Source organism: Mangifera indica, chromosome 1, assembly GCF_011075055.1.
Source record: "Mangifera indica cultivar Alphonso chromosome 1, CATAS_Mindica_2.1, whole genome shotgun sequence".
In the NCBI taxonomy this organism is placed as follows: Eukaryota; Viridiplantae; Streptophyta; class Magnoliopsida; order Sapindales; family Anacardiaceae; genus Mangifera; species Mangifera indica.
Window position 1 is genome coordinate 28,336,013 of NC_058137.1, and position 26,217 is coordinate 28,362,229.

Consider the following 26,217-nt stretch of genomic DNA (forward strand, 5'->3'; position numbering starts at 1 on the left):
ACAAGAAAACGTTATATTCTCCTGTCCTGCTTGAGCTAATAAGTCGTCAAATTCAAGTACTCAACGCAAAGTTAAAATTCAAACAGGTCTATTAAGTCCAAATTTATATTTGTTATTGAACCAAATTTAAACTTTAATTCATCGATTTCAAAATAGCTCTTATTTGAAAATTGGGTTTGTTTTCATATAACAAATTGAATTCGAATCTAGTCAAACATTTAAGTCTAAATTGATTCAGATTAAATTTAAAATTAAATTATTTCCAAATTGAATTCAAATTTTTAATGCAAAATGAAAGGAAAGTGAGCTGGAAATCCAGCAAGATATCTTATTTTAATCAAGTGTGGATAAGAATCAAAGTGTGACCACACAGACAATACCAGAAGAGCCAGCCAGCCTTAGACGTCCAGAAACTCAGAATCTATTTGCAGATTAAACACATTGAAAGATACATGCCACCCCATTAATTGCTTCATTGTCATTTTTCAAACCCCCTCACTCATCATCATCATCACCATCCAATCCAAAAAACAATTGCCTAACAAAATCCCGTCCTTCAACACTTCTTCATCAAGCAGAGTTTGCGAAACTTAAATGTCATAATGACAGTGCCAGTTTGAAACTCTGTTGGAATTAAGGTGAAAGAAGAAAAGAATAGGGAGAATTGTATGTGTAAGCTTGTATGATAATATGTTCAATAAAAAATGAATCAGAACATCTAGTACCTTATTTGATGTTTCAGTTTCACACTAGTAAATCAAACAGAACCTCACATACAATCTGGGCAAAAAACTGATCCCAGATAAAGAGGAAACATATACGTACAAGAACCAGCAACTTTGCTGGGTACTGCAGCAGTAAAAATAATAAAAATCAGAAACTTAAAGCTCTACTGTTTAATGCAATACTGTGCAGGCCTAGCCAGATATGCATAACACGTTAATTGTCCAATCATCCTGAGTGTATATACCGCAATCTGATTTTACGCCTCATTCAAACGCCAAGAAAGAAACCTAAATTTTTTTTTGCTATATCAGAAAAAAAAAAATCTCAAACCTTACACAAATTCCCTTGTAACTCCTTCTCTTTGAATGTTGTGTATACCTCAAATCAAGAACCCCCGTTAAAGATGTAAGACCGACTTCGTAATAAGCTTAAATGTAACATGAGGGAGACGTATGAAATTCACAATCCTCGTCCAGTTGACCTCATTCTCTTTACCTACAATGTACCATTTAATATCCGAAAGACAAATCTCCTACGTAGCAATTCCTGAAACAAGTATTGTTCCAATAAAAGAAGAAAGAAATTGATGTAAATAAAGGCTAGAATTTAGGGCTCAACATATCAAAACAAAAAAAAAAAAGCACAAAACCAAGAGCCAACTCTTTCAGAATCATGTGTGAAAAAAATTGCCTTTCTGTACATCACATGTGCATTTCAGGTCGATTAAGTCCATGTTTGTTCAACAAAAATAGCACTGGTCAATTCTTGATCTATCTAATTCAATAAAATGCGGCAGCATCAGGTATGCATTATTGTATGTATTATGTGTACATTTTTTAAGGTAAAGAAGGAATAGATGTCCACATTTGGAGGAATGGATAGGCTCAACGCCCAACAGATAAGCAAATATTGAATTCAACTTAGCAACTTTTCAGACAAAATAGTCAGTAAGAAATGCTAGTAAGTTTCTGAAAGAAAACTTAAGCTCCAATTGATAATTAACACCGATTTATTCAGATTCTGAGTAATTTCAGAAATAAAATGTTTGGATTAGATTAACACAATGCAATATCAAAAATGTGATTAGTCCTCCGAGAATGCTTCCTAAATAAAATAAAAAACCCACTCATAAATAAATGAACTTGAAGATATGAAATGGAACTCAGAAACATCAAGTATCATGAGCTGTTTAGAAGTTACTACAGCATTTCTCAGTATCTACAAGTATTCCTCAGAGTTAAGAGAAACCTCAACGAGAAACTTTAGGTTAATAATTGCTTGTGGCCAAATGACTATTTGGATATAAACTAGAGAACTCAACAAGTAAAATTGAAATAATATCAAGAAAAGGAAGAAAATCTTACCTCTATTAGACTGTCGACTTGTAACATTGTAACTTCCAATGAAATCCTCAGAACTTTTAGCAACATCAGCTGTTATACTGTTGAGTCCATAACTGAATGCACCAGAAACATCTGGTTCAGAAGTGGTAGACCGCCAAGTTGGGTCACCATAAGTTGAGCCACTTCCGTACAGGTCCCCATATGAACCCTCATAGCCACCAGTTGACCCAGCAAATGAAGAAGTTTGGACCACACCAGTGCTACTGTGTCTTCCGAGGCCTCCTCCTCCCAGACCATAGCTCCCATCACCACTCCCATAACCTGTGTTCCCACTAGCATAGCCAGAAGAAGTTCCTCCACCAGAAGCTGAAACAGGACCCCAATTGGCTCCACTATTCCCAAAAGAAACTCCGAAATTCCCACTTCCAGTACCCAAGTAAGCACCAGGGCTGGCAGGATTTGAGGCATTACTAAGGCCCCCATTTCCCCAGACATTCCAGGAAGTTGAGCTCAAAACAGAGTCATTTCTTCCAGCACCCCCACCATACCCGATGGGTGTAGTATACCTATTTGCAGTTCCACTAGGGTAAGGATTCAACATTCGTCCATAACCTAGACTATTGTTAAAACTCGAAGTCCCACCGTAACTTGGGTTCAACCCTTCTTCCATACGAAATGGGGAAAATCCGGTCCGACCAGTAGCAAGAGGACTAAACCTCCCATCCATCCTTACTCCAAGACCTCCAACTGGGCTCAGATTATATCTCTGAGCAAAATTATTGAGGAGGTTGGTGGCTCTATTCAGACCATAGTTACTATATCCTATCATAGGGCTGCGGATGGGCCCTGGAGACAGCTCCTTTGGTACTGCTCTCTTGACCTCAACCATTTTCCCATTCAGTTCATGGAATGTTTTGTGTAAAACTCTATCCACTGCTTCCTCAGAATCATACGTAATGAAGCCAAAACCTCTTGGCCTCTGAGTGTTGTGATCATACATTACAACCACATCAGTAATTGTACCAAACTGATCAAAGTACTTCTTGAAGTCATTCTCTGTGACTGTTGAAGCTAAACCTCCAACAAAAATCTTTTTTGTGCGTCCAGGGACAGGAGAACCATGGATGCTGGCAGTGTTTCTATTCACCATGCTCTGATCATCCCTAGGAACAGCCTTCTTTGCTTCAACCTGAAAATTGTGAAGCCAATAACTAAAATCAAAAAACCACAAGTCATTTCAAGTTCCATGCCGAAAATGAGGATCAAACATTGTCTTGCTTAAGAGGCATGAAGTTATGATAATAAAATGACAAAGAGCATCTAAAATTTCAGAGTTACAGCAAACCGAAATCAACTACATGACAAAAAGTTTACATTTTCAAGCAGTTACAACTAAATTCAAATTAGATGAATGAGAGAATCTCAATAATTCCACAATGTACCAAGCATATTTGCACAAAGCTACTCACCGTGCGTCCATCAATCATGTGCTTATCCATGATGACCCTCTCAGCAACAGCAGGATCGGAAAACACCACGAAACCAAAGCCACGAGCACGACCTGTGGCTCGATCTCTCATGATCACAGCCTCCAGAACTTCTCCATAGCTCCTAAAATATTCCTTGAGACGTTCTTCATCTGTGTCCCAAGAGATCCCACCAATGAAGAGCTTACCAAGATCTGATTCCATCTCTTCTACTACAATCAATCACAATTCACCTCATCAAAAAAAAAAAAAAAAATTCCAATCCTAACATAACAACATAAAGCCATAAAACACAACACCCAAATTAATCCAAAGCCCAAAAGAATTGAAAACATTCGAGAATTCAATAAATTCTCAGCAGCAATTGAACACAGAAAATTCCATTAACCAAAACCAATCGAAATCATACATGATTTGATTGATGACATACGATTAGGTACTTAAAAAAAATCAACTTTCTCCCTATAAAAGCTTAGCCAACAAATCCAAGTGGGAAGAACAACAATCAAACAGGAAACAAAACAAAACACACCTTAAGTGATGAAACTGATAGAATCTGATTGGCAATCCAGTGAAATAAAAAGTGGGAAATTGTCAAATCCAATCAAGGATCATAATTAGATCCTTAAAGCACCAATCAGAAGCAGACCCTTGAGTCCTGACAACCAAAATTAAAAGATCAAACTTTAGCTTAAAAAAATTATCTTTATGAGTACCCAGATAGCTTAAAACAAAGATCAGAAAAGAAAAACAAGAGATAGAAAGGGAATTCACCATGTTTGAATAGAACCCAGATGAGAAATGAGAGAAACTAAGATCTGAATAGAGGATTAAGAGTAATGCAAACAGAGATGTTGTTCATTTATATGTGCTTTTATATAATGATATGATATGATATCTAAATAAATAAATAAAAATAAAAACTCAGCTCTGTTTCTCTCTCTCTCTCTCTCTCTCTCTCTCTCTCTCTTTCAATCAGTCTCTCTCTATATTTGTTTTATCTTTGGTTATTCCACTCTTAATAAATAAATCAAAAGAAATGGAATTTGTAGGAAGAGATGGGTAAGAAAGATAGATGGAGAAAGAGAGAGGCACAGAGAGAGTCAGAGAATTTTATTTATTTTTATTTTTGTATATAAAATAGAAAGAGGTTGCCAAATCCTCTAGTGTAAGAATATTTGGAGGAGCCTAAAAGAGTGATGGCATTTGGCGGAAGTAGAAAATAAAATAAAATGAAATAATAAATTTCTAAAAAATAAGGTTTTTTTTTGTTTTCAAAAATATTAATTTTGTTTTAAAATTATAATATTTTAATTTTTTTCTTTAAAGGTTGATTATATTGGCCACATGGGCATATAACATAGTATCTTATTACTTGCTTGACTTGCAACCGATTTAGTTTAATCTTCTTTGGTACTAGACTTGAATATGTTAAATTGAAATTAAGATAATTCGAGTCAAACCAATTTAAGTTAAGCAAATCATCAATAATTTTTTATTTTTTTGATTTTAGTTTTTTCTTCGATAATTCTTCTATTTCTTATTTCCGATGATTGCTCTTCTTTTTGGACACTTATTGGTTTTTTCAATTATCTCATCACCAACTTGAGTAATTTGGAATTGAACTTTTAAAATTTAAATCAAATTTAAAATAACTTTTATTGAAATTTGACTTAACTTATATTCAAGTTTAATGTCATAACAAACTTAAATAATGCGGATTTTTTTCTAAAGAAACTTTTAGCTTTTTTATTTAATTATATATATATATTTTTTCTTTGATCAATTCTTTGTTAATGTAAAGTTTATACAGAAATTTGGCATTATTATGGCTTTTTGGGCCCAAAGTTCATACAGAAATTTGGCATTCTCATGTGCCACAAATTGGCAAAGTTTTATTACTTTTATAAGGCATTACAATGTAGGTGGATTGGATTGGATTGGACTGACCACTTAATTCAATGTTTTCATTTCATCCCTATATTTTTATTGCAACACAATCAAGCACAAATGATAATGATGCCAAAATCAAGCATCTAAACAATTCATAATTTTACACAATATTCCAAACTCATCAGCCAAAACCCTAAACTAGTGTTATGCTATAATATGGGTTATAGACATATATCTTAGAAATGACTGATAAATTTCGTTTGCACTTATAACTTTCATTGTGGATCACAAATCCTGTAAGGGGTTGTTTGGTTTCAGAATTTAAAGATTACTATGGTAATATATTTTTTATTATCTTGTTTAGTCTGTCAATAATAAAAGATTATGATAATCTTTTATTACCAATGCTATAATTTATTAATTTTTTGTGACAAAAATAAATTTATTTTTAATTAATATAACAAATAATATAAAAATATTTAAAAATAATTATATTCAAGGGCATTTAAGTAAACCAATTTACTGGTATTCTTTTATTATCTTTAACTAAATACAATAATTATTTATATCTATTAAATTTTATCAAATATAGTAATAATTTATATCCAGTAATCTTTTAAGTAATCTACTTATAAAACGATCTGGTTATTTTTGTCCATATTTAATATTTTCAAAACAAATTTTACAAATCCTGTTTGTATAGTAAAATGTTCTTCCATAGGGTTATGTAATACTTTTGAAATACCGTTAGTATGCATACAAACAAACAAAGATATATGGGTCTACATGTTAAGCCAACTACATAATTAAGGACAATGCCATTTTGCAATTAGGTAAGGGTAACCAACTTGGCACTATGACTAAGACTTCCGTCTTGGTTTATGATTTGGCTTGAACAAGTCAAATTTAACTAGGGATAACCCCAATTTGAGTTCGAGTAAAGTTAATTAGAATTCAATGAGTTGTTAGAAAGTCATTAGTAAACTTATCTTTTACAATAACTTTTCATATTTTTTTCAATGATTCTTCTTCTTTTTTATTTTTGATGACCCTTCTTCTTTTCAATGCATTCCAACAATTTCTCAAGCTCAAACTGGACTTTTAGAATTCGATCCGATCTCTATTTTGACTCACTCGATTAAATTCACCCTTAATTATGCCCTTTTCTAGAACTTTTTACAAGAATAGCTCTATTATAATTAATATTATATGCCCAAATCAAGTTGGTACTTTTGCTGAGTTTCATTTGTTTGCTAGGGTAGTTTGAATTTTATTTTATTATATGATAGGTGAACAATATGACCTGAGTTTTGTTTGATATAAGCTAAAAGATAAAGATAAAAGGTCATATTTTGCTTTGTTTTGAACTTTCCTTTGTCCCAAACAAAGCAACATACAACAAAGTTTTACTATAATATTAAAAATTATCCGTAGTTAATGAGAATGAAACAACTATGTGAGTGATAATAAAAATAACTATGCAATTAATGATAATATAATAATTTAACTTTTTTATGACAAAATTTGATTTTGGATGGAAAAATATTATTTATGTTATCAAAAAATGAAAAAGCCCTTTTAGACCAATCTTTATGTATGAAAAGTAATCTACTTGAAGATGAATTTGGTAAAATGATTTGTGGGTTTGACTTGGATTATATCAAATTAAATTGGGTTTAGAGTGAAAGTGAAACAACTTTAATTTGGGTTGCCCTTGGCTTTGCGTTATTGTTGAAGCATCACTTCAAAACTGTTTAAATATTAGCAAATAATTGAGCATTTATATACACAAGTTAGTAGTCAATGTGAATGTAATGAAAATTTCAGTGTAAGATTCAAGAGTAGGCGATTAATTATTGGCTTAATAAAATACAAAATCAAAAGTTTCTCTAGCAAAGTAAATGTATTTTGAGAGGGAAAAAAACACTTCGAGAAACTCTAAAAGTGAATAATTGCAGAGAATATTCTTAATAAATAAAATAATCGGTTAAAGTATAAGATTTTAAATATAAGTATAGAGTATTTAAGTTTAACTCTGCATTGCCACAAACGGATTTAAGGGTATATACTAATATCTTATGATGTATATTTGTATTAAAGTGGGAGACCATAACTTCAATTAGTATTTATAGGGACAAAATTGACTTAAACTTGAGTAAAAAAATAATAAAACTTTATACTTGATTCGAATTGGCTTGAATTCAAGTATTCGAATTGACTCAAACTCAACTCCTTTAACAAATTTAGCCCAATTCTTGGTGGGAATTCAAACCAATCTTATGAGAAAGCAAGGAAGTTTCCATCTCTATAGGTAGTTCATTTCATGATGTTCAAGTTGGCAATTTGAAGTCCTGTAATTTCTTAATTACCATTTGTCAATTGATTCATATCTTCACATTGGTTCTGATGTTGACACACCAAAATTAGTAGCATATGAAGTCACCATTCACCTATATGGCTGAGAGTGAAAGAAAGAGAGAGAGAGGTCCCAATCCCAGCTAGTAGCCATTGAAGCTCACCAGTCAAGATTCAGATGAATGAGGGTTCCTCAAGCAATAATTTAGTTGCCTTCTATTTAAAGGTTTTTAAATTTTTTTTTTTTTTTTGCAGTATGTGATAAATTTCAAAGGTGATTTTGATTCTATTTCTTGGTGGGTGGCTTATCTCAACCCATATAATTTGGGAAAATCCATAAACTAATCTTTAAGCTATTTGTGATTGTGAAGATTTGTCTGGCCTTTTTCAAGCACTCATTATTGCCTAGCTTGGGTTCTATTTCCAGGTTTTCAAAAACGGTGGAAACTGAGCTTTCCCAATTAAGTTTTTCTTTCTCTTTCTTTTCAAGATTTTTGTGTGTTTGACATGAATTTTGAAAAAAACAACGTTGTTAGTTAATAGCTATGTTTTGAGCCAGAACTAGATTGATTAATTAAACTAGTTTGATTGAGACTAATGATCAATTTAATCTAAATCAATTTTTAAATTGGTAATAGCCATTAGATTGGATCATCTGTGATTGAATTAAATGAATCACTTAAACATGAGTTATAACAATTACAAAAATATGAATCATACCTCGATACCACAATTTTGTTTCGTATTATATTGTTTTAATTTTTATTTAATATAATATTTTATTCCCATTTTGTATTATATCAATAGTGTTAATGTTCCGATGGAACTAAAAAATCAACAAACCGGGCTTAAGCCCTATCTGAGTATGTACACGGACCTGAGGCCATTCTGTCACTGCAAGCTTAGGTCGAAAAGGGCTGTGTTTTATTATTATTCTGGCAAGCAAGTTGACCCTGCTTAATGCAGAAAAAAGCTACCATAATTCTACTAATTTGATCCTGGACTATCACAGGTTTCAGGAATCACAGTGTGAAGTAAATCCTGATGATTAGAATCCAATGAAGAAAAAGATGAAATTGAAAGTTCATGCTCTTGTTCTTGTTCATGATGATGGTCTTCATTTGCTTTCACAACCTCTGAAATCCTTTCCAGGACCTCTGCAACGGTTGGCCGATCATCGGGAGAATTTGATACACATTTGAGGGCAACATTCAGCAGAGGAAATGCATACTGCTTCCCAGATTTGCTCACCTCTTTGTCAAAGACTTCGCCCGTCCATTCCTCTCTAACCATGGCCCTAACCCATTTGGGCAGGTCTAATCCACTCTTTTCCACAGTTTTTCCTGTAAGCAACTCTAGAAGAATTATGCCAAAGCTGAACACATCACCTTGTTCGGATGGGGTTTTCTCAGGGGCCATGTAGGCATTTGATGGAAACAAGTATGTCCTCTTCAAGTCTATAAATTTTGACAGGCCATATTCACTTATCAATGGATCCTCATTTTCATCTAGCAGGATGTTTGAAAGCTTCAGATTCCCATGTGGGATGGCTTCCTGGAAATGAGACCTTTGATATATGAAGTCCAAGCCCTTTGCAATGCCTCTCGCTATTGATAGCCGAAGCTTCCATGGAAAATCCCTCTTGCCCTCTATGTAATCTGCCAATTATCAACAAAAATCTGTCTGTTAAACATTGTGTGCAGGCCAAGAAATGTGCGTATGAGGCAGAAATGTTTGATTTTGACACATTGAACTTACTCCCCATGAGGTTCAGTAGGCTGCCATTGCTTTGATACTTGTAGATTAGAAGCTTTTCTTCATCAGTGGAATTGAAGCCAACAAGAGGCAAGATGTTTGGATGTCTCAAGTTCCCCATTTGCCTCATTGTTTGACAGAATTCCTCGAAGGAAACCTGCAATTTCTTCAATCTTTTGACAGCATAAACCACATTGTTCTTAAGTTTTACCTTATAAAGGCTGCTTGTGATGCTCTGGCTTCTCAAATCAGCTGTGGCTTCAAGCAGATCCTCCAATTTGAACTTTTCATTCTCCTCAACAAAGAACACGAGCTCTGAGCGCTTTTCTTCTGGCTTCACTTCCTCTGTGAACATCACAGGAGGTGTCCTGGAAGGAGAATCCTTAAGGGCCTTAAGTATCTCCTTTTCTCTAGCTAATTTTGTAGATTTCTTCCCCATAAAGTATGTGAACAATATGCAGAAACAAATTCCAATTATAAGTGGTAAAGTTGGCACCCAAATTTGCTTTCCTTTGTCAAGAGAAGAGCTAATATTTGATCCTGTTGGCTGAGAAGCACTTGCTTCTGCAGCAAATGCATCGAAGTTCATGACATATTTTCGAAAATTAGGAGTTGTAAAAAAATTGGTAGAGATGTCCAAGGTCCTCAGATTTTTCATCTTTCTTAGAGCAGAAGGAATCCTTCCACTCAAAAGATTGCTGCTGAGGTTTAGATATGTCAGCGCGGCACAGTTTGAGATCGAATCAGGAATACTTCCATGAACAAAATTGTTTGCTAAGCTGAGAACTTGTAGATTCTGAAGCTTGCAGAGAGACTTTCCATTAATTCTCCCACTCAGGCTCAATCTTTCAAGTCTTATTTCTGTTATGGCACCGGTCTGCACATTGCACTTCACAGGACCCTTCAACTTATGTGAGCAGGGATGAGGCAGCAGCCCATTCCAGTTAATTTTGAGCACATTTTGAGGATCAACAGCTCTGATGAAACTATAAAAAGACTGAGATTCCATCGTATCACCTCTGGCAGAGACTGCCGCCACAATCAACAGATGAAGAACTGCAACAACAAGAATTAGTCCCTCCAGAAGCTGCAGCCTGGAACCTGATCTCATGCTATGCATCTTGCCAGTTTCTACTTGTATTACAATCTTTTGGTTCATCAGATGGGGGGCGTCTTTTAATTGTTTAGAAATGTTGATTGAAAATGTGACCGGATATTGTTAAAACATCTTGGTGCTTTTGATAAAGTATAGCAGATGAAGACGTTTTTCCTACCATATATTTCAAAGTTCTGCCATGGCTATATTCTCTAGCATTATAAATATTATTCATAGCGTTGCTAAATATATGATCACTCGTTATGTTCAATGCAATATTGTCGCACTCATAGATCTCTTTTGCTGTTTTTCTCTTTTGGAGTTAACGAAATTATATTATTAGGGTTAGATTTGATATGAATTGTTTGAGCTTAAATTCAAGTTCAGATCGAATGAGCAAAATTTTAGCGAATGATTAGACTTGTTTTTATAAAATAAGTCAAGTTTGAACTAATCTGAATATACAAATATAAGCTGACTTTAATTAAATCTAAAATTAAATTATTTTTAAACTGAATTTAAGTCTCAACTCATTGTCTCAAATTTGTTCTTTTAGATTTAAACAAATCTTGAACTGGGTTTTATCTGGACTTTGCCAAATCAAATCCATCCCTATATGAATTAAGATGAACTCAATGCAGGGTTTTTGGACTTTCTATGGTCAGATAAAAATGGTGGCTCCGAAGATGACATTGTGTTCTTGTATGGTGGTAATTATTTTTATCAGTAACGGAGATTTTCGTATGTAGAGAATAGACATTGTTGATACTTCATAACGTTCACAGATTGAATCAACTAGGTAAGTGACAATGAAAATTTCAGTGCAAATATTGATTATTTCCACGGTGTGATACCAAATATTTTATTACCAATACCACAATTGTTACTGGGTGTTACAATACTTGTCCAAATTATTGGAATTAACGATTATTTCATCTATAAGATATTATGATACTTATGTGTCATATTGTCTAGTTAGTGGGTGGCATCTACTCTCGAATAAGCACACAAGGATTCTCTTAAGAATAAGAATTATAATAAATATCTTTTAAAAATAAGAATTTACCAGAAAATGCATTCATTGAAACGAGAGAAATGAGAGTATAAAAAATAATATTAACCCTTCTAGATGTAATCTTATATTAAGTGAATTAGGATAGATTGTACATGTTTCCATAAATTAAAGGGAGAGAATCCTTTCACAATAGATTGGGGGTGAAAATTAAATTCAACTACCTTCTTAAGACTGAAAAATGATTCATTGTTTGATTTGAACTCCTCATTACAAGCAAAGCATATGCCATTTATATCCATGGATCTGGCTATTTGAGAATCCAAAGATTTGCAAATAAAATAATAAACACATTACAAATAAAAGTTGCACTTAGTTTAATTTCTGTAATAATAATAAAATAAAAGGAGAATTTGAATAACTAAATGTGGGAACATTGGCAAAGTTTGATGCTGGGTTACAATAAAAAAAGACGAATTAGAGTTAAGTATTTTTACCCTGATTAGCAAATAAGTCATGTTTGTGTCATACTATTTGCTAAATAGGTTATGTTTGGCAGGTCGATTTTTTATAACTTAAATATTTTTTATATATAAGTATTATACTATGTTATTTTGTGTCAAAACAAATAAGACTGAACTAATTTAAATTATATATAAGTGAAAAATATATAAAATATATCATTTCGTATTAGAACAGTTAATTGAGTCATATCATATCAGCTTATTTGTAGAATGAGCTATGTTCATATTTTATATATATATATATATATATATATATATATATATATATATATATATATATATATATATATATATATATATATATATGATTTTTAATTTCAATTGTGTTCATATTGAGTATCTTCCAAACCATAACATAAAAAAAATGGCACAACTAGATGAACCGACCGCGTGCAACCTTATGTGGCCCTTTATATATTATATATTCCAATAATTTAATTGGAGGTGGCAGCCAGAAAAGAATTATGCTGGCTTCTTTTTCATTCAAACTCCACCTTCCATTATAATATATTCATTTGTAATTTCATTAATTTTTATATATAATTTATGAAACTTTATTAGGCCAAATGACTATTTCCCACACAAGGTTTGATAAAACTATAGTTTCCATCCTTCAAATTTTAAAAAGCTATTTCCCCATCCATATAACAAAGTTAGCATAAACCCATAAATTAGGCCATTGAATTGGTTCTGATTTGTTTAAGTTCAAACTGTAAAAAAATTTCAAGTCTAAACTTTAGGTTTGTCTATTTGACTCTCAATTTTTTTGTTCATACCCAACTCATTGAGAAATTTTGGGCTTCGAGTCTATGTCAAGTTTATATTTGTAATTTTAAAACCAGCAAAAATACCTTTACAATCTCCTACAAATTTGAAAACTTGATAAATACATCCTTATTCACAATAAAATTTTGGGTAAGAATAAATTGTTATTTTCTCTTACCTTATTTTGGAAATAATTGTATTCATCCATTTTGAAAATATAAGTATAGTCTTAATAATTTGTAAATAACATTTACACTCTTAGTTCATTGCATTTTGTTTTATTTTTTGGGGTGTAACTATTTTTTTTTTAAATATTGTGAGGCATACTAAAATTTGAAAAATTTAAAAACACCTTCATATTTTTTTGAATTTTATAAACCCTATAAAAAATTTCATTGGCATCCTTATATGTTCAAAAATTATAGTTTGTCTCCAAATATATAATTATATGTTTTTAACATCTTTATTAATTTAAATTAAAATTAATATAAATTATGAGTACAAAAATTTTTAGGATAATGCATTATTTAGTTTGATGATTTTATTGTCTTTTTAATAATTTTATAAAAAATTTTAACCATTTTTTAAAATTTATTAAACATATAGATGGGAAAATAGTTTTTAAAAAATAAATGATGTGAATTGTCATCAAACCTTGGTGGGAAATACTCATCTGGCCGCCAACTTTTTATTATTATTATTAGTAGAAAGAGACATAATAATGTAATTGATAAATAATCCCTAAGTTTGGCACTTCAATTAATAATTAATATGAACATAGAGAAATTCATTTCTTTGACTTCACTTTTATTCTACGTTCGGTTCTCCCTCTCCCTATTATTCTTTATTTATGTTCCCTTTACTTTGACTTTACTTCAAATTTTACAACTCATGTTTATCCTTGAATTTGAACTATATCATAAACGAAAATTCAACTAACTAATAAATTATATAATATATCATAAGTATGTTAAGCATAGCTTTCTACAAGTGATTGGAATAAATTGCTACTATTAGAGGATTATATTGAATAGTACAAGATGTTTATATTTGGAAAGAGTACAAATAAATCCATATGAAATAGATTGATTATGTAAAAGGGTTGCATAATATAATGTTTTTTTTTTTGTAATTTCAAACATTATAGTTTAGTGTTATGTTAAAATAACATCCAATCATATTATTTAAATACCCAATTGAGTATTAAAAATTTATACATATGACATTGGATATACATAGTTTTAGTATACAAACACAATTTTAATATAGTTTTATTATACAAATATAATTGAATACTCAAAACTGAGTACGTATAACTCTGAGTTTATATAGTTTTATTATACAAACACAATTTAAACATGGTTTTATTATACAAATGCAATTGGGTACTCAAAATTGATTGGGTATACATAGTATAATTGAGTACTCAAAATTGAATACATATAACACTAGGTGCACATAGTTTTATTGTATAAATATGGATGTAAACACTAACATTAAATCACATAATTGACACATCAACCATTATACATGTGTTGCATTTAAGTAATAACACATTAGTTTTTAAATTAAAGATGAAATAAACAATTAGATTATTTAATCAACGGTGATACATAATTTGTTTGTCGCTCTGAATACCCATTTTAGTCAATTCCAAAATAGCATACAATATTGAATCTAAAATATTGTCACAAGAAAAAAAAAAAAACACACACACAAATTTCTTACTAAAATTTTTAAATATATATATGTTGAAAAATATATGTACAATTAGAAAAAAAAAAAAAAAACATTATCATCTCCAAGAAACAATTCTCTTAATATCCCAATGCCCAACTACTACAACTCTTATCCTAAAAAGAGAAAATTCAATCCATTAATAAAAACATCAAAAAAAGAAAACTTAAATCGAAAGCTACTTCAAATGAAACCTAATCATGAACAAACATTATCTTCAATTTCGTCATCATCAATGCCATCAAAGAACGGATCATTAAGGAGCTGCGCCGCCGAAGGCCGAGCCCTCGGCTGAGCAAGACACCTCTCGATGAACTCCTTCACTTCTTGATCCTTGATCTTGCTCAAAGCCGCCGGCCTCACCCCAGAGGAAACCTTCTTGTAAATCTTTGCAATATTGTCACATTCGCTATAGGGAATTTCAAGTGTCACCATCTCCAAAACACACATCCCGAATGAATATATATCCACCAGTTCTGTATAATCTTCGTCGTAAAGCTCCGGCGCCATGAACTCTGGCGTACCCAGAATCGAATGCGCTGAATGGTTCTTTCCTACTATCGCCGCCATCCCCAGATCGCCGATTTTAACCTGTGGGAAAAAGCCATATTCAGTTCAGAGAGAGCTTATTATATTAAAGATTATGAAAACGCCTACCTGGCCAACGTTTCCGTTGACAAAAACGTTGCTGCAATTGAGATCTCTGTGAATTATACACGGCTCGTGCGTGTGTAAATAATGCAATCCCTTGAGGATTTGTTTGGACCATTTTTTCAGGGCTTTCTTGGAGACTTGCCGGTGCTTTTTCCGGTAGTCTCTCAGGTTGCCCGAAGTGCAAACTTCGGTGATGAAATTCAGCGTGTTGTGCTCTTCATCACGCCAGACATTGTGCAAGGAGATGATGTTTTTGTTCATTAGGGTTCTGAGCAACCGTACTTCCGAGTAAAGCCGCTCGATCATCGCCGGATTGTCGCAAAAGTTGCGCAATTTCACTTGATTCCACGCAACTTCAATGCCTTCTTCTTGGTCAAATGCCCGGTACACTTTCTTCACCGCGCCTGACCCGAGAAGTTCATTGTATCGGCCGTATCGGCCGGTAGGATCAACTTCCACGAACGGCTCCGAATCCTTGTCGATTGCATCGGGATTAACGCTCGGCATCTAAATAACAAAACCCATGCAAAATAAATTATGAAAATATGTATTTAAATTATAAATAATTAAACAAAATTGAAGACTTAACATCCACAACTTTAATCATAACAAGAACCCTTCAACAAATTCAGATCAAAAGACACTGTCAAAGATGTAACTTGAAACCAACCCAGATCTGATCAGATCAGAGAGAGAGAAAAAAAAAGAAAAAAATATAAACAAAAAACAAAAAAAAAACCCAGAAACCTGACAAGTATAAAAACAAACCAGAGACATAATAAGACGAAATTTAAACTCAAAATCATGAAGACGCCATTAAAGCTCAAACAAAACTGAGAAAAAAGTTAAAAGATAAAAACAAAAGTGACAAAGAGGTTGATGGTGATCATGGAACTTACCATAAAACGCAGCAATGAGAAGCGCAAAACGAGCAAAAGCAAAAGCAGGATAAGAAAGCAGGAGGCATGGAAAAGCTGAAGGGTTTTGGAGACGGGTATTTATACAGGGAATTGAAGTTGAAATTGGACTTGGACTAGGGTAAAGTTTTATGAGAAATTTAATGTTAATTAGGTAATTAATTGCCCATTAGGAAGGTTTAAAAGCCGTTTTCGCTTAAGATTTTTAACTGGGCAACTGACAGCTGTCCATTTTGATTTAGGGTTTGCGTGGTTTCAGGGATTCGCTTCTTTTTTTGTTGTTGGGGAAAGGGAAAGCGAAACCCTAGGATATTGAGATTGGAAGTCAACTTTGCCGGTACCTTGGAACTTTCAATCTTAACCGTACACATCAGCACATTTTGGCGGGCTTGGGGTCATGGAGGGCGTAGATGCAACTAGAGGGTTCCGGTAGATTGGGAGAAGAAGTCTAGTCTTCTTCGGTTACTAGGGTCAATTGGTAACAGCTGGTGTTCTGAATTTTGATATTGCTTGTTTGGCTGCCAAGAAAATTAGAATATTCTTATTGATCAATAAAGAAAATGGACCGAATCAGAAGGCCAATATGCGGGTCAATTGATCCAATCGGCCAAGCGGAGCCGTTACATTAGCATGTCATACCTAAAAATTACATGATATGTATACACATCCAAGTTAACCAGACACATACAATGTATTTAAATTGGGCCAAAGGACTAGTACACGTGTCAATTGATCCAACCAACAAAGCATAAGAATGGTGTTAACATATCTGACCTGATCTAATCTAATTCAATTGCTGATCAATCCAGGCTTATCACTAAGATGGGTTTTAGCCATAACTTTGATTGAATTTGCTAAGTATTAGTTTTAATTATCTTACCAACCAAATAATTAATTAAAATAAGAAATTAATTCAAGTTATTAGGCATTGAGATGCAAAAAATTATGCAATCTAAGTTGGTTGGCATCTTGTGCATAAAATAATGAATGAATCCACAAAGGAACCTGTGATTGAAGACAAGCTGGCTGGTAGTGGTGGCCATTGCCCCCATTTGCATTCTTGTCACATGTGAAGCATGTGAAATCATAAAGGCTTCCCTCATCTTGTTCACAATTCACGTCTTAAGTTTCAAGATTAATTATTAATTAATTTGGATTAATTAAAGCTTAATTAGTGTAATTAAATTACTAAAATTAACACTGAAATTAATTATAAAGTTGATCTCACAATAAACACGAGAACACATGGCTTTGTTATTTTTGTGGCCTAACAAATTTGCAGTATATTTTAATTGTTATAAAAATTAAAAAATTAAAAACAAAAAGAGGCTTTTTGGAATTTGCATGAATAGAAAATTTTAAATGTCATTACATTGAGATAAATTCTAATTTAACCTAAATATATGTTAAGGTGATCTATCAGTGAAGATTTTAATTTGAGTTCAACATTTTCTTATTTAGGGTTCATATGATATTAACGGTGTCATGGTAAAATGATTCTAATTAACGTGTTTTTACCAACGTTTTCATATTTGGATTGGACTTTGATTCAGTCAAAATATTAGTTTAGGTCACCTATTGGTTCGACCAATGATCAAATTAGTAAACTGTTTAGATAAACATTAGACTAGTATTGATCCAAAAAGAATTATAATATTGTGGTATATCGTGTATATTTCTTACCAATCTATATTGCAAAATTATTCACTCTTCAACTTGGTCAGCTTTAAAACAAACTAAATTAAAATTTAATCTCGATAGTTGAACTTTGATTCATCCAATTCAACCCCAGATCAGTTTGGTCTAATAATTAATATAGACATGATTCAAGACTGGACATACTGACGGGTTCTGGTTCAGCTAACTAATCCAATTCGAATTTAAAAACAAAGTTTTGACAGTACATAACAAGGGTTACACAACCAATCTTAAACATAACATAAAGCATGCCACTCTTAAGTTTTCAATGATGCCAATTTGGCTATAACATACGATGAGGGCTTTGAACAGTAAGAATGTCGCTTTTTTTAAAACCTTCACGGACCAAATTTGTAATCTCTGCATATGAATATAGCTAAAAAGATTCAAAATGATGAGGACAATCAATTCATCCAATAGTTTACCATTAGATTAAGGTGTTTGACAAGGTCTTAACTCCTAACCAAGATGATGAAGCATCCTTCCAGTTTCATACTGGGGCATTGTGTTTATGAGGGAGTTGAGAAAGACACTAATTGGCCAAGTTTAGTCAACCAATCCAACTAGTTTCATATTGAACCATTTGGTCATATAAATATCCCTTTTCTCAATAGATATACTGGTTTGATTCATAATATATTATACTTATATAAGAATTATTAAGTGTGACAACCTAGATAAAGTTAAAGGTTTTAAACTTGAATAGAGCTTTGACCCTATCAAAGAGTTGGTTTGTATGTCAACTATTTAAATATATTTATTGAACAATAATAAATGTTTTTAGTTTGATGGTATATGGTCCAATCACATTTAAAAAGGAGAATGAATGTTTTCCACTTAAACGGTAAGTTCTTATCTTTATAATAAAAAAAATAATATTTTTGACTTTTGATCAAGAACAATATATAAAATTCATTAATTTTTAGGATAATTACCCTAAAAAGGCAAAATTATCCTTTATTACTTTCAATGTTACTAAAATTAGATAACATTTTGCCCACAAATTTGATTACATAACTTTTCAACCCCAGTTTATAAAGAAAATTATCACATTAGAATTGTGTGATTCAAATACAATTTTAACCAAAATCGCATCAAAATTGAACAATTCTGATTACATTGCATTGGAGTAGTGTCATTCAAAACCCCAATTTAGCTAGGGTTTTGAATAAACTATTGTAATTTGACCCAAATTAAATGCAAATAGTGTAAGACCTCTTTATAATTAATGAGTAGAGGAGTAGGCATTTGGTGTCCATCACTAGACACAAAAATAACGGATGTGGATTTATATCATATAGTTGGAGCACCTGCCCCCATGTCCCTTCTTTTCTCAATTTCAACTTACTCTTATTATGGAGGATTAATGTTATAGATTGCATTCACACCATTAGTTAAGATGCCCATGTCCATGCATTCATCGTCTTCCATTAATTTTATGGTTTTTGTTGATACGAAAAATTTTTAAGATGGTTTGACATATTATCCGAGAGTTTATATCTACCGTTATGTTAGTGATAATTTTGAGTGTAAATTTGGCATAGCAACTAGTGTGGTTACAAAATGATATCCCTCAGCTTTCATATTATACTGAATTTATAGAAAAAAAGGACAACTTAATTGAATAATTACATAATTAGATATATTTATATTCGAATACGATGAATATAGACATGTAATTGACAACAATTAATTATATTATCCCATTAAAATAGTAGATAATTCTACAATCTTGTTACGATAACAGGATGTATGTAAAAAATGATATAGTGATATTAGGAATATAAAATAATATTATCGATTTTGATTTTACAAAATGTGCATTAATGTCTTCTATTCCTTTATTATAGGAGAAAAATTAATAATGAACACTAATTTATATATATATTATTATATAGTTAAATATTATTTTATTATTAATTTAAAATTACCCTGACATGTGAGAATTGAAACCAAGTGCATATTACTAAGAAAAGGGTAGCTCAGAATCAGCCATGGCCCATGGGCAACCTATAGACAAAATCTTTATGCGGCCCAATTAGAATTTATTGGGCTGCTTTTGAAGCCCACATATAGATGAGTTTTGAAATGGGCTCAACTTGGGCCATTTCAAAGCCTTACCGTTTTTCACATTCGGGGTCGGAGACCTTCTCTCTCTGTTGTCTATTTATGGCGGTTCTGTTTGCTTCAGGAACGAAATTAAGAAAAAAGACAGAAAAATCATAAACAATGGCGACACTGGAAACAATTGCAGCTGCCATTAAACAAATACCCTCTAAAAAAGAAGATCTTAAAAAGGCCTTCGATGAACTCCAATCACACTCCTTTCTTCTGTCTTCTTTCTCCCTCTCCTGGTCCAATTTAGATGCCCACTTCACCCAAATAGAGAACTCCATTACTCAACGATTCCGTCTTCTCGAATCGCTCGAGTCTACTCAGTCTCAGCCGGTTCAGCAACCCCAATTAGATTTACCGTCTCTGTCTCCGTCATTGGCGCCAGAGACGGACCCGGAAGAAGACCCAGAAGAGGATCCTGAGGAGGACACGGAGGAAGACCCAGACGGAGGCCCGTCTCCATCTGATCCGGTAGCGGAACCGGCTCAGCGCGAGTTAAATTTATCCACTGTAAAAGACCCATCTTCGTCTAACCCACCGAGTGTAGTCCCAGTGGAGTCAGTATTAACAACCCATTGTGACGCTCAACCGTACCAGCCATCGTCTTCGAACCCCCCGAGTCAAGACCGAGTTGACTTGGATGTGGCTCTACCCGAGTTGAGAACGCTATGTGAGAAAATGGACGGTAAAGGGTTAAGAAAATACATAAACGAGAGTCGAAATGTCCGGGAAAAAGTTCGGGTTGAGCTCCCAAGTGCAATCCGGGTATCTCCGGATCCTGGTTTGATGGTTTTGGATGCAATGGAGGGGTTTTATGGAGTTGATAACGAGTTGAAAAGTGACAATGACCCAGAATTGTGGGGGACAAGGAGGGCTTGTTTGTTGTTATTGGAGGTTTTCTTAGGAATTAATGCAAATATTGGTGAAGAAGTGAGGGATAGAGCAAAAAGTTTGGCTTTTGATTGGAGAAAGAAGTTGAATTTGCATGGAGAAAATGGTTTAGAGTTGTTGGGGTTCTTGCATTTGGTGGCTGCATATGGGTTGGGAAGTGAGTTTGAGAAGAATTTTCTTGTGGACTTATGTGTGCCTGCTGCAAAGTACCGGCAAGGTATTGTGTTGAGCAAGGCAATTGATTTAGGAGATAATGTTCAAGGTATGACAATTAAGGGCGATTAAAGTTGATATGATTCCTTGATATTTTATTATGCTTTTGTTATTGTTTTGTATTAATTTTAAAGTTGAAAAATTGTTAAATGATCTAGTGTGAATTTTAAAGTTGGGAACCGAAGGTATTAGCTTTACATAGTGGGGTTGGGGGAAAGGGTACGATGCCTTTATGGAAGTGCATTGTCTAATCTCATTGATTGGGAAAGGTTTTGTTAATTAATGAGTAATGGGTTAATAATACTTGCATATTGAATAGGTTAACAAATCTGAATTATTCCGGGGGCTGTGGCTTTTTAACTACTTATGGCATTAGTTGCAGGCCAGAAACAGTAACCCACTAGTTTATTTCAAAGTTTGTAATTCCCTGTTTTATCAATAACTATTGTCGATTAAACACATAGATAGCTTACATGGTTTGGTGTAATTGGAGGAAGAATGGTTTGGATTAAGATGTAACTGAGACGTGTCTATGCAGTTAATTCAAGTTAGAACTTATGGAATGAAGTGAATCTGAATGACTTTAAAATTTTCTAGGCCTCAATGTTGTGTAACCTTTGTCTCTATTAGGTTGACTCTGATGAATGTATACTTATCCTGTGCATTGCAGATCTCATTCAGAAACTTATGGTCAATGGAAAGCAAATTCTGGCTCTGAAATATATTTTTGAGTTTGAGCTGACTGAAAAATACCCACCTGTCCCACTCCTGAAAGCCTATCTGAGCGAGTCCCAGAGGCTTGCAAAGCAACTTCGCGAGGATGGAAGAAACTCCCTTAGATCACAGGTATTTTGGTTCTTTGCATAATTTTCATAGTACCTTTTAGACTTCAATTTTGAATTATTAGTTGCATGTATACTCATCGAGCTTATCATGCAGAATGAGGCCACAGCCAAAGAAGTTGGTGCCCTGAAAGCAGTGATCAAAGTAGTTGAAGATTACAAACTTGAATCTGAGTACCCCAAAGACATACTTCAGAACCGTGTAGAGGTGCTAGAGAAGCTGAAGGCAGACAGAAAACGCCCTGCTCCTGCTCCCAAGCCTCAGCAGCAGCCTAAGAAGCTACACTGGCAACCAAGGAAGCCACAAAAGATTGGAAACAAGCGTCCTCGAAAAACTGGATCCATTGGCCACACAGCACCAACTGTTGTTGCAGCCAATCTAAGTGTTCCCCTATTCCCACAACCCCATTTGCAGCCAGCAGGTTTATTACCTGAGAATTCTGCTCCATATTTGGGCACACCAGCTGGGCCTTACGGCTTGGTGGGCTCCACTCCTGTAGTTGCCCCTTATGCAGGTTCAGCCAGCAGGTCGTATGCTTTGACAGGAGCCCAGGTGGGTTTCCCTGGGAGCTCAGATCTTGCTGCCTCACATTTATATTCTTCAGAGTCACAGATGCCTTCTGGGTATTATGATAGGTCAACTACTTATGGTGGATATAGTTTCGCACCTCAATACCATCCATCTTACTACCCTCAGTAGCTCTTGCTAGTGTTTTGTTTTTATAATAGTATAAGCCAGGATAGTGTTGTAGCCTTTGCCTGATTTTGTGTTGCTGGTCTTCAGTAAGCATACCTTGCCTTTGTTATCACTATGATTGTAGCAAAGCAACTAGATCTGCAGAATGATATCTGTGGATGTGTTCTGCGGATGTCCAGAGTATTTTTGGTCAATTCTGAATTTATTGGGATTCAGCAAATGCCTTCAGTATTACTCATTTATTTATTTTTGGTAATTTTAAAGCCTTTTTATCTAGTTAGATTTTTGAGATGGGTCGAATTTGGTTTTACATATAGACCTTAATGCTTAATATTGATCAAATTTTTCATAACTATAGTACCAAACAGTTTTTTATGGTAATTTTTTTTTCTTTTACTTCACAGTTCCCAACTGTGAATAGCAACAAAAATAAACTTGCTATGGTTTATTTTATTTCTTTTTCTCATCCCTTTATTGTGCAGGTGGCAATTTTCTGCCACTCTCATTAGTTACAGGTTGTATTAGGACCTTTGATCCCTCACCAGCCAGCCACTGGAAAAAGGGAATGTCTATACTGCTATATGGAGTGAAAGTTTTCTTCAATCTTTGCTTTTTTTTGTTTTTTTTAAAAGAAGTATGATCAAGGTATATGCTTGCTTCAGTGTTTGTTTTGCTTCTATATATAGAGCAGGAAGTTTGCATCCTTTTTCTTTGTAGTCTTTCTTCTTTGTATATATTGATGTTATCTGGAATACTCATGCAGTTGTGAAACCTGTTAGTATGAATGGAACACGCTTCACAGGTAATCTTCAAGGTATCTGCTTGATTCAGTGTTTGTTTTGCTTCTATATATAGAGCAGGAGGATTTCATCCTTTTTCTTTTTAGTCTTTCTTCATGGTATATATCGATGTCATCTGGAATATTCGTGCGGTTTTGAAACTTGTTAGCATGAATGGAACACACTTTGCAGGTAATCTTAACATTTACATTTCTATGGCTTCTGTTAACAAGATTGTCAGAATAGCAGCATATTTTGTTATTGTTCATCATTTACCTTGATCCTGGTTTCATGATGCAAATCCATGTTGTTCATCTTCACTCTTTTTCAGATAGAGATCAGACATATATCTATTTTACTATCTTGTCTGATGCCTTATTGTCCCTTTCTTTGTCTCACACAAGCATGTGCATTTGTCACGAATCTTAGGTTGCTGATGGTGACAACAGAATTTTGCTAGGGGATATAGTTTATAGAAGGGCAGAAATTTAGCGTGTACTGTTTGTGCTGAGCAGGCTGTTTTCTGGTGAAAGAAAAACACCCCAGGTAGAGGATTTGTTCTGAAGCAGCCTGAACTAACAATAGAATGACAAAACAACTGTGTTCACTGTTTTTGTTCAGCACAGTACGTCTTTCCTTGTCTAGCCATATCTAAGGAAAAAATTGACAAAGCTTTCTGAAAGAAAATGCTGGTAGAATTGAATTTTTGTCAACTTTGTCCAAGGACCATATATAAAGAATCGCCATCGTGGTTCAAGAGGACAACTGTTTTGCTTAAACTTCTAGTTGTTTGTTTGAGATTGTCATCCGTTTATCTAAAATATCTTTCTCTACACTGGTATTGCTATTTGGGAAAATTGTTAGTTTTCATACCAAATATATATAGGGGTGACGGTGTGATCATCTCAACTTCAGGGGTGACATTGTTTCAAACTCTTGTCTCTCAAATTGGGTGAGTGTCTAGTTGAAACAAGGAGGAGCAACTAATGTATGAAGATTTGAAGGCATAATTAAGAAGAAACATTTTGAGCTATCTAAGCTTCCAGAATGTCCTTGTTTCAGCCTTTGGTTGTCTAGAAGAGGAAAGCATAAGGGACATTCAAGTCGTTGGAGGGTGGATTGTCATTCTATAAAGTTTTATTCAAGTTGAACATGGATATCTTAGTAATGAAATTGATCCCTCAATTGTGGATTAACATGACACTTAATATCCAATTCTGTAATTTTATTTTAAAGAATTGTTATCGATTTTACAGTTGTTATATTTAGTTTTTAATTATTATTTTTATTTAATATAATGTTTTCGAACCTAAATCGAGCTTTAACTTACTCAAGGGGCTGTCTTAAGTTTATCTTGATCCGACTGACAATCGAAACAATGAATTAAATAAATAAATTTTAGATAATATTCAAAACGAATTTATTTATTTAACCATTAATCTGGAAATCCAAATTGTATAAATCAAAATCAAATTTGGTTTAGTGGCACATATAATCATGTGCCTTAATGGGGTGTCACATTAGAATTTTAACAATTATAAAATTTTATAAAAAGGAAAAGCAACCTTGAAAATGTAATAATTGGAATTCTGAATTAAATCTTAATAATTATAAAATTTTTAGGTCGATTAGATCAAAACCAGAATATAAAATAATTGGATTAAAATTTGCATTGGATATTTGAAAAGATTATGAAATTAATTATTAAGAAATCCTTGTATGAATTGTAATGGGTATTTTTAGCATAATTATAAAATAAAAAAAATTAAAAAGACTTATAATTTCTAAATATTACAAAAATTATAACTATAAACTTAAAGGTAAACATAAAACTATTCACTTATAATATTAATAATGATAAAAAATTCTAATAAGAGATGATGAATCAATTTCTTTCTTCGTTAAGATCTGTAGAAAAAAGAAATTGAAGATGAGATCGATAAAAAATCCCTCAAAGTAATATAAATACTATTATGAGAGTAATTTAGATACTTATATACTTTTTAGGATAATCCTTTTGTAAATATTATTAACACTTTGCCAACAAATAAATAATATAGTCATAGATATAAGGTCAAACCACCTTAAAAAACTTTATTATTGTGCTTTATTTGTTATAGTCAATAACATTATGCAAAACTTTAGGGGTATACTAAAAACAAGAAAAGAATAAAGATGGGAATGGTTAAATGAATGAGAAAAGTGAAAATAAAAAGAAACAACATAAAGCACAAGAAAAATGACAATGCAATGACTCCATGCCCTAATTCAATGTATCAAGTCATCTCTCCCTCTCTCTCTCTTTCTCTTTCAAACTCTTGCTATCCAAAATTAAAAACATACATAACAAAAACACTTTCCCCATTTAAATTACCAAACTACCCCTCTCCCACCCCTCCCTAATACATGTTGGCATCTTATATTTAGTCATCAAGTCCATTAGAATCTAAAGTAACCCTTTATTGATTTGTACAAGTTTAACTGTTTTAATTAACAATTATTTTAATCCAATTCATATAATGCCTTTTTCAGAAATTGGCATTAGAGAAATATATAAGAAACCAATGGATAAAAATTGAAGTGAAATCCATTGATTAGAAACAGAAGACTGATTCTTTTAATTTAATTTATGCAATATCTTTTTAATAAGCATGAGAAAATCCATTTGTAAAATCTAAAATTTATATAAATTGTGCTCTATCAATAATTTGGAATAAT

At 33.0% G+C, this 26,217-nt stretch overlaps 4 protein-coding genes across 10 annotated transcripts; 1 reads left to right on the top strand and 3 right to left on the bottom strand.

Moving 5' to 3' along the window:
• Positions 1 to 705: 705 nt before the first annotated feature.
• LOC123224652 (heterogeneous nuclear ribonucleoprotein 1-like) lies at positions 706 to 4,645 on the bottom strand. The gene is made up of 5 exons (XM_044648334.1): positions 4,331 to 4,645; positions 4,089 to 4,214; positions 3,539 to 3,768; positions 2,091 to 3,258; positions 706 to 1,272 (listed from the first exon to the last, which is right to left on the bottom strand). Exons 3-5 carry the CDS (start codon positions 3,758 to 3,760, stop codon positions 1,259 to 1,261), a joined length of 1,404 nt encoding a protein of 467 aa, XP_044504269.1. The 5' UTR covers positions 3,761 to 3,768; positions 4,089 to 4,214; positions 4,331 to 4,645; the 3' UTR covers positions 706 to 1,258.
• Positions 4,646 to 8,791: 4,146 nt separating this feature from the next.
• On the bottom strand, positions 8,792 to 10,679 carry LOC123196655 (probably inactive receptor-like protein kinase At5g41680). The gene is made up of 2 exons (XM_044610756.1): positions 9,563 to 10,679; positions 8,792 to 9,462 (listed from the first exon to the last, which is right to left on the bottom strand). Exons 1-2 carry the CDS (start codon positions 10,677 to 10,679, stop codon positions 8,792 to 8,794), a joined length of 1,788 nt encoding a protein of 595 aa, XP_044466691.1.
• Positions 10,680 to 14,756: 4,077 nt separating this feature from the next.
• Positions 14,757 to 16,416, bottom strand: LOC123211974 (probable serine/threonine-protein kinase WNK11). Its single transcript, XM_044630972.1, has 3 exons — positions 16,247 to 16,416; positions 15,351 to 15,854; positions 14,757 to 15,284 (listed from the first exon to the last, which is right to left on the bottom strand). The coding sequence occupies exons 1-3, from the start codon at positions 16,247 to 16,249 to the stop codon at positions 14,892 to 14,894; spliced, it is 900 nt and encodes a 299-aa protein (XP_044486907.1). The 5' UTR covers positions 16,250 to 16,416; the 3' UTR covers positions 14,757 to 14,891.
• Positions 16,417 to 20,142: 3,726 nt separating this feature from the next.
• Positions 20,143 to 24,763, top strand: LOC123224558 (inactive FRIGIDA-like protein 2). 7 transcript variants are annotated; one of them, XM_044648324.1, is made up of 5 exons: positions 20,143 to 21,230; positions 21,852 to 22,027; positions 22,121 to 22,576; positions 23,484 to 23,534; positions 23,607 to 24,763. In XM_044648324.1, exons 1-4 carry the CDS (start codon positions 20,192 to 20,194, stop codon positions 23,487 to 23,489), a joined length of 1,677 nt encoding a protein of 558 aa, XP_044504259.1. In that variant the 5' UTR covers positions 20,143 to 20,191; the 3' UTR covers positions 23,490 to 23,534; positions 23,607 to 24,763. The 7 variants fall into 7 exon arrangements, with proteins under 7 accessions (XP_044504259.1, XP_044504266.1, XP_044504236.1 ...); XM_044648331.1 differs by having other exon boundaries at positions 23,484 to 23,522; XM_044648301.1 differs by lacking the exon at positions 23,484 to 23,534 and having other exon boundaries at positions 23,576 to 23,691; positions 23,929 to 24,763.
• Positions 24,764 to 26,217: the final 1,454 nt, after the last annotated feature.